This window comes from Salvelinus namaycush, chromosome 22 (genome assembly GCF_016432855.1).
Source record: "Salvelinus namaycush isolate Seneca chromosome 22, SaNama_1.0, whole genome shotgun sequence".
Taxonomy (NCBI): Eukaryota; Metazoa; Chordata; class Actinopteri; order Salmoniformes; family Salmonidae; genus Salvelinus; species Salvelinus namaycush.
This window is the reverse complement of record NC_052328.1, coordinates 29,466,428-29,481,715: the sequence shown is the minus strand read 5'-3', so window position 1 is coordinate 29,481,715 and position 15,288 is coordinate 29,466,428. Positions and strand designations below refer to the sequence as shown.

The following is a 15,288-nucleotide window of genomic DNA, read 5'->3' as shown; positions in this document are numbered from 1 at the left end:
TCTTTAATATTTTCTCTAAGTTGCAGCAGTGATATTTCAAGCTTTTCATGGTTCATGTTTAGCCACAGGTCTATGATGAACCTTGTTACCGTGACCGTAAATGACCCCTACACCTGAACATATGACCAGAGAGGAAGAAGCGAAGCGAAAGAGTCCACTCCCGTCAGTTATTCCACGTGGGAATAATGATAAGCAGACTGCATGGCTTCCCGCCTTTGGGACAACGACTCACATTTTTAGGGGGGAGACAAGAACATCTCATCATTATATACAGTTTCTCTGATATTTATTAAAAAGCACCCGTATGTAATACGCGTGCGCGCCACTGACTCACGCATGCGTGGTGACAGTTTTGGATCTATCGCCGCCGGTGCATTCACAAAGCAGGAAAGTGGTAAAGCAGTGAGGACAATTCGTTTCTGTAACGTTAATGTATTTCAAACTTTACAGGTACAGTTCTGATGGTTTTGGTACTGCAGAATGCAATTATTGGCGCAAAATTTGAATCTCCGTTAGCCTTGCTGTTTGCTACCATTCAGACAGCATTATGTGTGTTTTGCCTTAGGCCTCAAGCTAGCGACGTTTGTCAACGTTGCTTTGAAAACAAAACGCACGAGTCATCATTATAGCTAGCTAAGTTAGCTATTTATCTCCGTTAACAAGCCAACAACATGTTAGCTAGCCTGTGGCTATTTATAGCTAAAGGCTAACCAGGTAGCTAATATCGGCAAATGCATTAGCTAACTAACGTCGTTGTTTTGAAAACAAAACCCATGAGTAGTCAGTATAGTTAACTGACATTAGCTATCTAGTTAGCAAGTTGGGTACCTAGCTAACTATATCTCCGTTAGCAAGTGAACCCAGCCAAAGTAAGCATGTTAGCTAGCCTATAGCTATTTATTAACTGCTAACCAGGTAACGTTTGTTAATATCGGCAAGTGTCTAGCAAATGCATTAACATAGCTAACTTAGCAACAAGTACGTTTACTTAACTCTACAGGGATCTAACCTCGCTAGTAACCCAATAAATAGTACTCCAAATTCATGAATGAATTTTAATTATAATGCTTCTAGTAATTGTTTTAAAATTCATATGAATTTGGCGTACTATTTATAGGGCTAACTTAGTTACGGTTAGTTAACCAACTAACAGTAGCTAGCGACAGTTACCAACAGCTACTATAACGTTTTGCTTGCTACGAATTGCTCGTTTGTCCATTCCGTTGCTTGTCCCACTACTATCCCGCTGAGTAGAGGCAGCTGTCAAGAGGCCTAACGTTGTTGTCGTTGGCTACGTGGTTATGTGTCGCTAGTTAAGTATTTTATTAGCTGCAAGTAAATCTGTAACAATCTTCTCCTGGTATAGTTTGTTTTTGTTGCTAGCTGTCAATGTTTGTGTTCAAAGCAAAGGTACATGTCAAATGAAGAATCCTTATATAAACAGGCCCATTTCCTGTTGTATTGACAGGATTTAAACTTAAATTGGTTCAGTCAATACACCTAAGCTCGAGCCTTGACTCATGGCACAGTTTGGGGGACAGAAGAACCCTCCGTGGGCGGCTCAGTTTGCTGCCACAGTGGTGTCCCAGCCCGGCCACTCAGGACAGTCCCTGGACCTCAATAGCATACACTGTGAGTTTGACACCTTGCTGAATACTATACTCTGTGCTCATTGGTGGGATAAAATTAAAGTGGGGTTGAGGGTGTAGTGCTTGAAGGAAACTGCATCTCAGACTTGGATCTGTTTGGCAAAGTTTGTGATGGAGGAGATTCAGTGGTCAACTGGACATTCAACGATGTTAAAAGTACTCTCGTTTCTCGTTCAACCCGTCTTTCTATCACTCCATTCCTCTCGCTTGCCCTACCTCCTCACTCCATCCTCTTTCTGAATTATTCTATTCCCGCACCCCACTCTCTCCTGCAGCTCTAGGTGTGCAGCAGCCATCTCTCTTGGGTGCGTCTCCCTCTATGTACTCCCAGCAGTCAGCCCTGGCTGCAGCCTCCCTTAACTCCCAGTCGGCTGCCGCTAACTACCAGTTGTCCCAGCAGACTTCAGCTCTGCAGCAGCAAGCCGCAGCCGCCGCCGCTGCAGCACTGCAACAGGTGAACTACACTAGGATCAGCAGGGCAGTTAGGCACAACGTAGCTAAACATTCTCAAACAGAATATGATAACATTTGTTGTTATTGAATAAGCTCAGGTAGTAACTATGGTTTCGTGCCAAGTGAACACAACCCAAGAGTCCCCAAAATGGTGGGGAGATACCCCACTGGTTGGTCACAGCTAATTTCACTTAAACTTTTTTGATTTTGTTTACTGAAGAAACATTCTCAATGATCAACATAATTTGGGTCAGACAAACAGGTTTGGGAAACAGAGTTACAGAGCTTGGTGAGAGGCCATACCTCACTAGACTTGAAGAAGCGGTGTTGTTGTAAAGCCTGTTCTGATTTGTGAGGGAAGTGATGAACTGATTCAACTTATAAAATCCCCCACCATCAGACAGACCTGTGTGAACACTTTAGATGCTGAGTGAAAGTCTGACCAAAAAAAAAAATTCCTTCACTTGTCTAGTTTTTTATATATATATATATATATATATATATATATATTTTCCTCCACCTTTATTTAACCAGGTAAGCAAGTTGAGAACAAGTTCTCATTTACAACTGCGACCTGGCCAATATAAAGCAAAGCAATGCGACACAAACAACAACAGTTACACATGGAATAAACAAACGTACAGTCAATAACACAATAGAAAAAGTCTATATACGTGCTATGGGTGGGTGCTGCTATGGTGACCAGTGAGCTGAGATAAGGCGGTGCTTTACCTAGCAAAGACTTATAGATGACCTGGAGCCAGTGGGTTTGGCGACGAATATGTAGCGAGGGCCAGCCAACGAGAGCATACAGGTCGCAGTGGTGGGTAGTATATGGGGCTTTGGTGACAAAACGGATGGCACTGTGATAGACTGCATCCAATTTGCTGATTAGAGTGTTGGAGGCTATTTTGTAAATGACATCGTCGAAGTCAAGGATCGGTGGGATAGTCAGTTTTACGAGGGTATGTTTGGCAGCATGAGTGAAGGGTGCTTTGTTGCGAAATAGGAAGCCGATTCTAGATTTAATTTTGGATTGGAGATGCTTAATGTGAGTCTGGAAGGAGAGTTTACAGTCTAACCAGACACCTAGGTATTTGTAGTTGTCCACATATTGTAAGTCAGAACCGTCCAGAGTAGTGATGCTGGACGGGCGGGCAGGTGCGGGCAGCGATCGGTTGAAGAGCATGCATTTAGTTTTACTAGCGTTTAAGAGCAGTTGGAGGCCACGGAAGGAGAGTTGTATGGCATTCAAGCTCGTCTGGGGGTTTGTTAACACAGTGTCCAGAGAAGGGCCAGAAATAAACAGAATGATGTCGTCTACGTAGAGGTGGATCAGAGAATCACCAGCAGCAAGAGCGACATAGCTTCTGTTTGGGCACAGACCTGGATAGTAAGACAGAACTCTGCAGGCTATCTCTGCAGTAGATTGCAACTCCGCCCTCTTTGGCAGTTCTATCTTGTCGGAAAATGTTATAGTTAAGGATGGAAATTTCAGGGTTTTTGGTGGTCTTCCTAAGCCAGGATTCAGACACGGCTAGGACATCTGGGTTGGCAGAGTGTACTAAAGCAGTGAATAAAACAAACTTAGGGAGGAGGCTTCTAATCTTAACATGCATGAAACCAAGGCTTTTAAGGTTACAGAAGTTAACAAATGAGAGCGCCTGGGGAATGGGAGCTAGGCACTGCAGGGCCTGGATTAACCTCTACATCACCAGACGAGGAGTAGGATGAGGGTTCGGCTAAAGGCTATAAGAACTGATCGTCTAGTACTTTCGGGACAGAGTAAAAGGAGCAGGTTTCTGGGCGTGGTAGAATAGATTCAAGGCATAATGTACAGACAAAGGTAAGGTAGGATGTGAATACAGTGGCGGTAAACCTAGTCATTGAGTGATGATGAGAGAAATATTGTCTCTAGAGACATCATTTAAACCAGGTGAGGTCACCGCATGTGTGGGAGGTGGAACATAGGGGTTAGCTAAGGCATACTGAGCAGGGCTGGAGGCTCTACAGTGAAATATGCTCTAGACAGCTAGCAGGCCGCGGCTAGCAGATGGGCATTCAGGGGACGTCGCAACGGAGGAGCCTGTTGAAAAAAACCCTCGGGTGGATTACGTCGGTAGTCCAGTCATAATGGGTCGGCGGGGCTCCGTATCGGCAATAAAAGGGGTCCAGGCCAATTGGCAAAATCGGTATTGTAGCCCTTGGGACTGGCTGATGGACCTCTTCAGCTTCAGGCTAATTGGTGCTTGCTTCGGGACAGAGACGTTAGCAAGGAGTAAAGGTTCAGAGCTTGCGGTAGGAATCCGGAGATATGGAGAGAAAGAAGTCAGATATGTTCTGGGTGGAATCGCGCTGAGTAGACTGGCAGGAGTTGTCCGCTAAAGGTTAGCTGATGTCCGCTAGCAGTGGCTAGCTGACTACTAGCTAGTAGCTAGTTAGCTGGCTAGCTTCTGTTAGGGGTTCCGGTTCTAAAGTAAAGAAAATAGCAGATCCATACCACATTGGGTGAGGCGGGTTGATGTTAAGAAAAATAGAAAAAATATTTGCGAGGAAAAAAGATATGAAAATATATATACACGGGACACGACAAGACAAAGACGCCTGACTGCTACACCATCTTGGAAACACATATAGTTGAGCATGGAGTCACTTAACTGTTCAGTAAATAGTCTTCCCTTCAAATTGACATCACTCATATTAACCGCAACAGAACTCAAGGGCCATTTCCTGAAATTTAATTCAAAGAAAAAGCTGACACATTTAGACTAGCTAGTGTGTTTGTCGGCGTATCACCTGTCACATCTGAGTCGTACCTTTAGCTCTTGAGTCTGTCTATCCAGACAGAGCATCAACATTTTACATGTACATTTTAGTCATTTAGCAGATGCTCTTATCCAGAGCGACTTACAGGAGCAATTAGGGTTAAGTGCTTTGCTCAAGGGCACAGACAGATTTTTCACCTAGTCGACAGTAGAATTCAAACCAGCGACCTTTCGGTTGCTGGCCCAACGCTCTTAACTGCTAGGCTGCCTGCCGCCCCTGTCATTGAACTTTTTCTCTGTCTCGTCTCTCCTATTGTTTCAGTCTCAAATGAACTCGGCCCTGCAGCAGTATCAGCAGCAGCAGCAACAACAACAACAGCAGCAGCAACAGCAGCAACAACCTCCTCCACAGCAGCCTCCTCCTCAACAGCTATATAATGTACCCCATCAGGTGAGACATGGCCAATACACCAAGTGAAATACTGTTGCTTGGATTGTAAATTAATTAGAGCTTGTCAGCAAAACTGGCAGTGTCAGAACTTTAAGAACACTGAATGTTCTAACCCAGAGCAGCCAGTTCATATCACGTCACTCAATGGGTTTCACTTAAGTAAAATAAATTTGCCTCACTTTTTGTAAATCTGATTTGTTATAGGCTGGAGCACAGTTTTTCCTCTTATTCTCTTTGACTTCGTCCAATGTAGTATTTGTTTTATATATTTTTATAGGTGCAATTTATTGATGTGCAACTCTGAATCACCAACTTATCTTGAAAAAGACCTTGCTAATGCTGGTCGCTTGATATGTATCAATCAAAAAATGTATTGTTTACTCAATGAAATACACTACATGACCAAAAGTATGTGGACACCTGCTCGTCGAACATCTCATTACAAAATCATGGGCAATAATATGGAGTTGCTCCCCCTTTGCTGCTATAACAGCCTCCACTCTTCTGGGAAGGCTTTCTACTAGGTGTTGGAACATTGCTGCGGGGCCTTGCACAGATGTTGGGCGATTAGGCCAGGCTTGCAGTCAGCGTTCCAATTCATCCCAAAGGTGTTCGATGGGGTGGAGGTCAGAGCTCTGCAGGCCAGTCAAGTTCTTCCACACCAATCTCGACAAACCATTTCTGTATGGACCTCGCTTTGTGCACAGGGGCATTGCCATGCTGAAACAGGAAAGGGCCAGCCCCAAACTTTTGCCACAAAGTTAGAAGCACAGAATTGTCTAGAATGTCAATGTATGCTGTAGCGTTAAGATTTCCCTTCACTGGAACTAAGGAGCCTAGTCCGAACCATGAAAAACAGCCCCAGACCATTATTCCTCCTCCACCAAACTTTACAGTTGGCACTATGCATTGGGGCAGGTAGCGTTCTCCTGGCATCTGGTGAAGCGTGATTCATCACTCCAGAGAACGTGTTTCCATTGCTCCAGAGTCCAATGGTGGCTAGCTTTACACCACTCCAGCCGACGCTTGGCATTGCGCATGGTGATCTTAGGCTTGTGTGTGGCTACTCGGCCATGGAAACCCATTTCATGATGCTCCCGACAAACAGTTATTGTGCGAACGTTGTTTCCAGAGGCAGTTTGGAACTCGGTAGTGAGTGTTGCAACCGAGGACAGACCCTTTTTACCTGGCCGTCCCGTTAGCTTGTGTGGCCTACCACTTTGAAGCTGAGCCGTTGTTGCTCCTAGACGTTTCCACTTCACAATAACAGCACTTACAGTTAACCGGGGTAGCTCTAGCAGGGCAGATATTTGACTAACTGACTTTTTGGAAAGGTGGCATCTTATGACGATGCCACGTTTAAAGTCAGTGAGCTCTTCAGTAAGGCCATTCTACTGCCAATGTTTGTCTATGGAGATTGCATGGCTGTGTGGTCGATTTTATACGCCTGTCAGCTGCGGGTGTGGCTGAAATAGCCAAATCCACTAATTTGTGCACATACTTTGGAACATATAGTGTACTTATTGCAATTTCTGTGTGTGTGTGTACCCCATCTCTTCAGCAACAACATACAGACTTATACGGGGTAAATTATTGATATGCAGCTCTGAATCGCATTGATTTAAGAACGGTCATACTCATGTAGGGCTGGTCGACAAACAGTAAAAAAAGATATACCGGTATTCTTATTTTTTATAAATGTAATCTTTATTTAACTGGGTAAGTCAGTTAAGAACAAATTATTATTTACAATGACGGCCTACCCCGGCCAAACCTGGACAACGTTGGGCCAATTGTGCGCAGCCCTATGGAGCTCCCAATCACGGCCGGATGTGATACAGCCCTGATTTGAACCAGGGACTGTAGTGACGCCTCTTGCACTGAGATGCCTTAGACCGCTGTGCCAATTCATTCACGGACCTTTTTGGATTTTTACTTTACATAATCACTTTGTTTTTGTTGTTAATCTGTTTTAAGCACCAGTAAGAAACTTCTGACAGCTGAGAACTGCTGTCTAACTTGCTAGCATAACAAGTCAACAACTTCGGGAGGGCAACCGTGCCAAATATACCCTCGGAAATTGTCCGACTACCTCTAGTGGTGAAAGTAACAACTGCAGCTGAAGCTGATAATACAGTCTAACACGGAACCCAAACCGGCTGCGTGCGTGCGCCATCGTGCATACATTTATTTTGCCTCCCCACACCAAACGCGATCACGACACGCAGGTTAAAATATCAAAACAAACTCTGAACCAATTACATTAATTTGGGGACAGGTCAAAAAGCATTAAACATGTATGGCAATTTAACTGGTTAGCTTGCACTTGCTAGCTAATTTGTCCTATTTAGCTAGCTTGCTATTGCTAGCTAATTTGTCCTGGGATATAAACATTGAGTTGTTATTTTACCTGAAATGCACAAGGTCCTCTACTCCTCAAATTAATCTACACATAAAACGGTCAACCGAATCGTTTCTAGTCATCTCTCCTTCCAGGCTTTTTCATCTTTGAACTTATATGGTGATTGGCATCTAAACTTTCATAGTATTACTACGACGACTGGTAACACAGTTCGTCTTTCAGTCACCCACGTGGGTATAACCAATGAGGAAATGGCACGTGGGTACCTGCTTCTATAAACCAATGAGGAGATGGGAGAGGCAGGACTTGCAGCGCGATCCGCGTCAGAAATGGAAAGGACTTCTATTTTAGCCCATGGCAACGCAGCGTTGCGAGCGGTGTTGTCAGGGTATAAGAGGAGAGTGAGAATAATTTAAGGATAAAAAAAACGAAATATAGGCATGCTAAGACAAAATAAATGTGGGACAGTGTGTAAATGAAAACAAGTTAGTGCAAGAAAATAAGAAATGTCTGAAAATGCTGGAGTAGATCAAATAGAAACCGTTGGTTGTGTACCAGAGTTTGAGGCTACAAAATATCATTTATATTCCTATGCAATGTTTTACAAATAGGACTACTTCACTGTCAACTTTGTCTTATTATTTTTGGTATAATTATTTTTACCAAAACTTTATTGAAATTTGAAAGCAACAGAAGTGGAGCTGCTCCGACTAGCCAAAATCCCTTGGTTGTCCCCTGAGCCCTCCCACACCCCCATCTTAATCTCCATCCCTGGCCAACTGCTTCCTTGGCTTAACCTACTCAAACCTATTAACCTGATGTGAGTTGGAGTAAAAAACAGAAAAACAAAACAATAACCTGCAAAATAAGACATATAGACAGACGTACAATACATTCAACAGGTACTGGTATGGACAGCTAGACAGGAAAGGACAGGACTGGACAGTTACAGGACAACCTATAATAAAACAAATTGGTTGCATTTTGGTTAAACAGTATAAAGCAATCAGAATGGAGCAAATATCATTAAATCCACTTAGAATTAAGAAACATCAACTATGTCAAATACCATCAGTGTCAAAAATTAGAAAAATATAGTGACGTTATATTTTGGCCATATCGCCCAACCCTACCTGTAGGCACCTGCAGTTTACTACAGGTGAGATAAATTTACCAGTAGACCTAAACGAGAATTTCTTGCCAAATTAATTAATGGTCCTGTGCAGTTAAAGTGTTACTTATTTTAGAAGAAATTGTGAATGGTGCCAATATTTTGTCTCGCATCTGTTTATTTTACCCTCTTTGTCAGGTCTTTATTATTCATAATGCATATTTATAACTTTTATTATTCAGAAACATCAAATACAGTCAAAAATAAGAAATTCAATGATATGATATTGTGTCCATATCACCCAGCCCTATACTCATATGTATCAATCAACTGTACTGTTTACTCGATGAAGTACTTATTGCAATTTCTACGTGTTTGTGTACCCCGTCTCTTCAGCAACATCAACAACATACAGACTCATACGGGGTAAATTGATGTTTGCAACTCACACAGACAACTCTGAATCGCCTTGATTTGAGAAAGGCCATAATCATGTGTATCAATCAACACTGTACTGTTGACTCATTGAAAGACTTGTTTGTGTACCCCGTCTCTTCAGCAACATCAACAACATACAGACTCATACGGGGTAAATTGATGTTTGCAACTCACACAGACAACTCTGAATCGCCTTGATTTGAGAAAGGCCATAATCATTATGTGTATCAATCAACACTGTACTGTTGACTCATTGAAAGACTTGTTTGTGTACCCTATCTCTTTAGCAACATCAACAACACACAGACTTATACGGGGTAAGCAGCAGCAGTTCACAGCCGCAGCACAGTCAAATCAAAATGCCCTTTATGCTTGGTGCTAGGGTGGGGAATGTACTCTGTTCTACAGACACTGTCAGTATTAACTTCTCTTAACCTCTGTCTTTCTCTCTTCTTTCCTCTTTCTCGCGCTCCTCTCCTTTGCCTCTGTCTCGCCCTCTCTCTCCTGTCCCTCTCTCCTGTCCCTCTCTCCTGTCCCTCTCTCCTGTCTCTCTCTCCCTCTCTCCTGTTTCTCTCTCCCTCTCTCCTGTTTCTCTCTCCCTGTCCCTCTCCACAGCTCCCCCAGCCCCAGCAAGCGCTGATTTCACAGGTAGGATAATTAGGAACAAGCTAGTCTCTGGTACATTTATTGCACCTTTTAGCTAAAGTAATGCCACTGAAGTAAGCTTGTCTTGAGGATAATTATTTAGTCCAACATAATAGGTCTAAGAAGATGCCATTTTGTCATGAAAATTCCAAGAGCTCTTGTTAAACGTAGGTGGTGATTTTGAAATAATGCGGTACAATACAATCCAAATCTATTGGGGAAAGAATTGTGACAACATCCTAACGCCACCTTCTCTCCTTGCCTCCTTTTCTAACGCCTCCGCTGATGTTGAAAGAACTGGAGTGGTGAAAACAAATTCCCGGTAGGCATCCCCGCCTTTACTTTACCTATGCAAGTTTCAGTTTTTGACCTTCATAGCATACAGCCAAATACAATGGGACGTGTATGGCCACAATAATAATTAACACCTCTGGTAAATGAGAAGAACCGCTATGGGACATTTGAATAGAATAAATCCCAAATAACATGATCGACTTCATATAGACACTTCCAGCAGTTCCATTGTTAGACACACATGTTTTGAATTTAGTGGGCTTGATTAGGTTTGCAAAATTCTGGTTACTTACCCAAAATTCCAGTTTTACGAGAAATCCTGTCTGGAAGATTCCAGCTTTTCTGCTTAATCCCTCCTGATTCCACAAATCTTCCAACCAGGGTATCTGGAAAACCTTGATAATGTTGGAAAGTTAGAAGAGTTTTGCAATCCTAGGCGTGATACAATCCACACATTTAGGACTAATAGGCAGCGGTCCAAACACCCTATCCCCTCAGCCCTCAAATTAAGTGGACAATTCTGATGACGTATCATGACGTCTGATGAGTATACACTTGCAGGGCAAGGGGCGAGGGAGGAAGGAATTATTTTTAAATGGACCACTCTTGGCCAAAAATTCGTCACTCTTTGATCCCGCAATGATTGTGTTTTCCGACACCGGTAGCTTGTGGGTGCTTTATATGCGCTACAGTCAATTATGATTGCATGTCTACTTATATTAAATATATAATTATTAATATACGCCTACTGTATGACAGCTAGCTAATTAATTAGCTAACGTCAGTCTGCCTAGCTGGAACTTCTGAAGAATGGAAATGTTTTATTTCTACAATTTCCAAAAGATAACCAAACAAAAACATATTTACTTTTTACGAGACGTGTTTGTGCCGTTATGTGCATTAGTAGCACAATTTCTAACTTATTTACATTCGTTTTGACTTCTCCTTCGATGTTGTTTTGAAATTTTCGCCGACTTTTCTTAGCGGATGCACAATCGTCGTGATTTGAATTATGGGGAGTTTCAGGCCCCGGCGTGAACATAATTGTACACTCGTAAAGCTAAAAAAGAGGGCTGAGGGGCTTACGTTACAAACTTCCCTTGCTTGGCTAATCATTTGGACCACCTTCCAAGATGGCGACGGGGATTCCCCCAAGGGCATACGGCGAGGGTAAGTAGACGAGGGTGTGTCTTAAGTGTTTGGACCGCAGCCATAGAGAAAGTAGGAGTAGGGTGAAGTTGATTCTGACCTATAACTTTCCTCCTCCCTAGCCCCCTGTGGCTCTCCCCACCAGCCTCTCTCTGTCCAACCCCCAGCAGACAGCCCAGATCACCGTGTCCTATCCCACGCCTCGCTCTAGCCACCAGCAGCAGAGCCAGCAGCAGAGCCAGCAGCAAAGCCAGCCCCAGAAGCAGCGCGTCTTCACCGGCGTGGTCAACAAGCTGCATGACACCTTTGGCTTTGTGGACGAGGACGTCTTCTTCCAGCTCAGGTAAGTGTCCAGTCTCTGCCTCTAGCCCAAGTCCTCTCAGATCTCCACAAGTCCATAGGGTCTAGAAGTCCATTTAGGATTGGGCCACAGAAAATTTAGCTAGATGTTTCACATCAAGTGTCTCATTAATCGGACCAGTTGTCTTTTTCGGTGGGTTTTCTATATTTTGCTGGTTGCATCCCTAATTTGTGTACCATTATTCAAAGCAGAAATGTCTTGTTTCAAGCCTCCATATGTTGCAGTTTCTAAAGCATTTCCAAGTGGGTGAATAATGGGTATTGTCTCCACAGTGCGGTGAAGGGGAAGACCCCCCAGGTGGGCGACAGGGTCCTAGTGGAGGCTGTGTATAACCCCAACATGCCCTTCAAATGGAATGCCCAGCGCATTCAGACCTTACCTCAGCTGGCCAACCAATCGGTGAGCCTCACCTAGCCTCCACAGCCACCTGGGTCACATTCAGTAGACTTGAAGTGAAACTGAAAACTTTTGTCATATCACTGAACGTGATGCTGGTGGCCCTTAGCCAGTGACATCTTACACCTCAATTTGAGTGCTTCCAGGGTTTGTTTCCAATTTGATCATTAGCTCTCTCAGGGATGCAAACTCGTCACTTTTTGGCGATATTCACTGTTTTGATTTCAAAATGGGTAATCCACGTAAATCGCGACGATCCGAAGAAAATAGAATGTGGGTGGGGATTGTATGTTTCTCATATTGAAATCATTGACTAAGCACAGAATGCTTCCCTACACTTCCTACAATGAGAATATCAGATTTCAGATATTCTTTCTCTCCGTCCGCATCCATCAGTTTTAATATGTATTTTAGCCATAATGACAATCTGTAGTATGCAGACATTGATTTAAATACTTCTGTTACATTTAATTATTGGAGTGGCTCGCAGTGCGAGGGAAGTAGGTACACGATCTTATAATTCCACCTGTAAGAGCACAGTCCAGTCTGACTTCGCTGTCACGCAGCCTCTGACTTCCACCGCCATAAAGGAAGAACGGAGAGCAGTGGCAGTCATGCTTGCGCCTTTACATTTACTTTATCTTGGCCAGGTCGCAATTGTAAATGAGAACTTGTTCTCAACTTGCCTACCTGGTTAAATAAAGGTGAAATAAAAAATAAAACATGTTCCATGTCAACTTTTTGGGCCCTCGCCAGTTTGCATCCCTGTCTGTCTTCCCGTCTGCCCTGGTTGACTCAATCTCTCAAATGTAAATGTAATGTAAGCCTACAGTATAGATGGCGCCATTGCTGTATTCACCCTCTGATCTTAGAGGGGGGCCTCAATTTGTGCAGAAGTGAAGTTTGAGAGTGATCAGATTGGAACTCAGCCCTATGGCTGTGTATCTGTTATTAACCACTTTGTTCTCCCCCCTCCTCTCCTAGCTTCAGCAGCAGCCCCAGTCCTTGCCTCCAGTTCCCCCACAGCTAAGCAGCTTCTATGCTGACCCGGGGATGCATCAGCGCTACTCAGACATGCACCCCGTTGGCATGGACAGCAGACAAAATGTAACCCTCGTCCGCCTCACACACCTCTCTATGGGCCGCCTCCTCCTATTCTCTCTCTTCTCTCTCTTTTCAGTCCTTTCTGATGCCTGTTCTTCTCCATCCTCTTCTTTTCTCCTTCTGTTCTCTCTCATCTCTCTCTTCTCTTCCGTCTTCACTCTGAGTATTCATTTGTTTTGTTTTGGACCAGGATGGCTTCCTGATCTTTTAAAGCGCATATGACATATCGTTGAATAGTATTAGAAATACATTTTCTTTTTTTATCTTCGGGCCTATGGTCTTTCAGAACATTTTTCAGAAACACAAATTAATCCCAATCTACATTTCTTTACACTGGGCTTCTCTAACGGTGACATCCGTCAATTTCTCAGCGGGGGAAAGTGCTTTTTTAAAGGTGCTATCCATACGATGTCCTGTCATTGTTCATTTAGGCTAATAAGAGAGTCCCATTGAGATAGTAATGCTTTTTGTGTTTTTCTCTTACATTTTGAGACTTTACAGTAGTTAAAGGAACAAATACTAAGATTTCTAGGATTTCTTACAGAATGCACTTTGACACACTTTTTCTTCACTTCTAACCCTTTCCTTTTCAATGTTATGATCAATACATGATTTTCATAAATGATATGCACTTTTTTACCATACGAACAGGGTAGGAACGACCTATCAAAATTGGAAAGGTTTTCCATACATCTCACAGATGTTTTATAACTTGACCTTTTTGTAGTTGTCCCCGACCATGAAATCGGGGAGGGGACAGTGGATCTGTCTCCGTCTATACATTCGTTTGTATGTTAGTCACACGCAATATCTTAGACAGCACTGGCCAGATTTTGATGAAACTTGAGTCTTGCGATAGAGATCCGGCATATAAAAAAAGTATACTGAGTGGCCAGATGGTGCCACTATGACAAGAGATTGAAAATGCTAACTTTGAAAGGTCACACCCCATCACACCTTTTGACCTAAAGCAATGAAATTCGGTACATAGGTCCCTTTCCTCACAAGAAACAAACTTGCCTCAGGATTTTCCACCATTTAGTATTTTGCGAAATACACTTTAAATGCTACACTTTTGACACCGAATGACCGATCTACACAAAACTTGATATGTGGCATCTATGGACAAAGGTCTCTCACCTCAATATTTTTCAGACTAGTACCTAAAACAAGAAGGCCGGTATTACCCAATAAACATTCACGTGAGTATGGTCTGGCATATAAATCATTCAAGGGTATTCGTATTGTAACACAATTTGGTATAGAGGTCGACCGATTAATCGGAATGGCCGATTAATTAGGGACGATTTCAAGTTTTCATAACAATCGTAAATCGGTATTTTTGGACACCGATTTGGCCGATAAAAAATATATATATATATATTTAAAAAATTACACCTTTATTTATCCTTTATTTAACTAGGCAAGTCAGTTAAGAACACATTCTTATGACGGCCTAGGAACGGTGGGTTAACTGCCTTGTTCAGGGGCAGAATGACAGATTTTTACCTTGTCAGCTCGGGGATTCAATCTTGCAACCTTACAGTTAACTAGTCCAACGCTCTAACCACCTGATTACATTGCACTCCACGAGGAGACTGCCTGTTACGCGAATGCAGTAAGAAGCCAAGGTAAGTTGCTAGCTAGCATTAAACTTATCTTATAAAAAACAATCAATCAATCAAAATCACTAGTTAATTCTTATGGCTGCAATCCCGGTGACGGGATGATATGACAACAGCCAGTGAAAGTGCAGGGTGCCAAATTCAAAACAACAGAAATCTCATAATTAAAATTCCTCAGACATACATGTTTCTTATACCATTTTAAAGGTAATCTTGTTGTTAATCCCACCAAAGTGTCCGATTTTCAAATATGCTTTTCAGCGAAAGCACTACAAACGATTGTTAGGTCACACCAAACCACAATAAGCACAGCCATTTTAATATGCATATATTAATAATAATATGCATATATTAGTAACTGGGACTGAGGAGCAGGCCGTTTACTCTGGGCACCTTTCATCCAAGCTACTCAATACTGCCCCTGCAGCCATAAGAAGTTAACTACACATGGTTGATGATATTACTAGTTTATCTAGCGTGTCCTG

At 42.8% G+C, this 15,288-nt stretch overlaps 1 protein-coding gene across 1 annotated transcript in view; it reads left to right on the top strand.

Annotated features, from left to right (window-relative positions):
• The first annotated feature begins 327 nt into the window (after positions 1–327).
• LOC120017734 (cell division cycle and apoptosis regulator protein 1-like) overlaps positions 328–15,288 on the top strand; it is a 35,887-nt gene continuing 20,926 nt past the window's right edge. The window contains exons 1-10 of the mRNA XM_038960689.1: positions 328–450; positions 1,469–1,632; positions 1,925–2,103; positions 5,190–5,318; positions 9,517–9,546; positions 9,845–9,877; positions 10,170–10,196; positions 11,440–11,660; positions 11,951–12,077; positions 13,059–13,181. Coding sequence (XP_038816617.1) covers positions 1,521–1,632; positions 1,925–2,103; positions 5,190–5,318; positions 9,517–9,546; positions 9,845–9,877; positions 10,170–10,196; positions 11,440–11,660; positions 11,951–12,077; positions 13,059–13,181 — 981 coding nt within the window. The 5' untranslated portion in view covers positions 328–450; positions 1,469–1,520. The remainder of the gene's footprint in view (positions 451–1,468; positions 1,633–1,924; positions 2,104–5,189; positions 5,319–9,516; positions 9,547–9,844; positions 9,878–10,169; positions 10,197–11,439; positions 11,661–11,950; positions 12,078–13,058; positions 13,182–15,288) is intronic.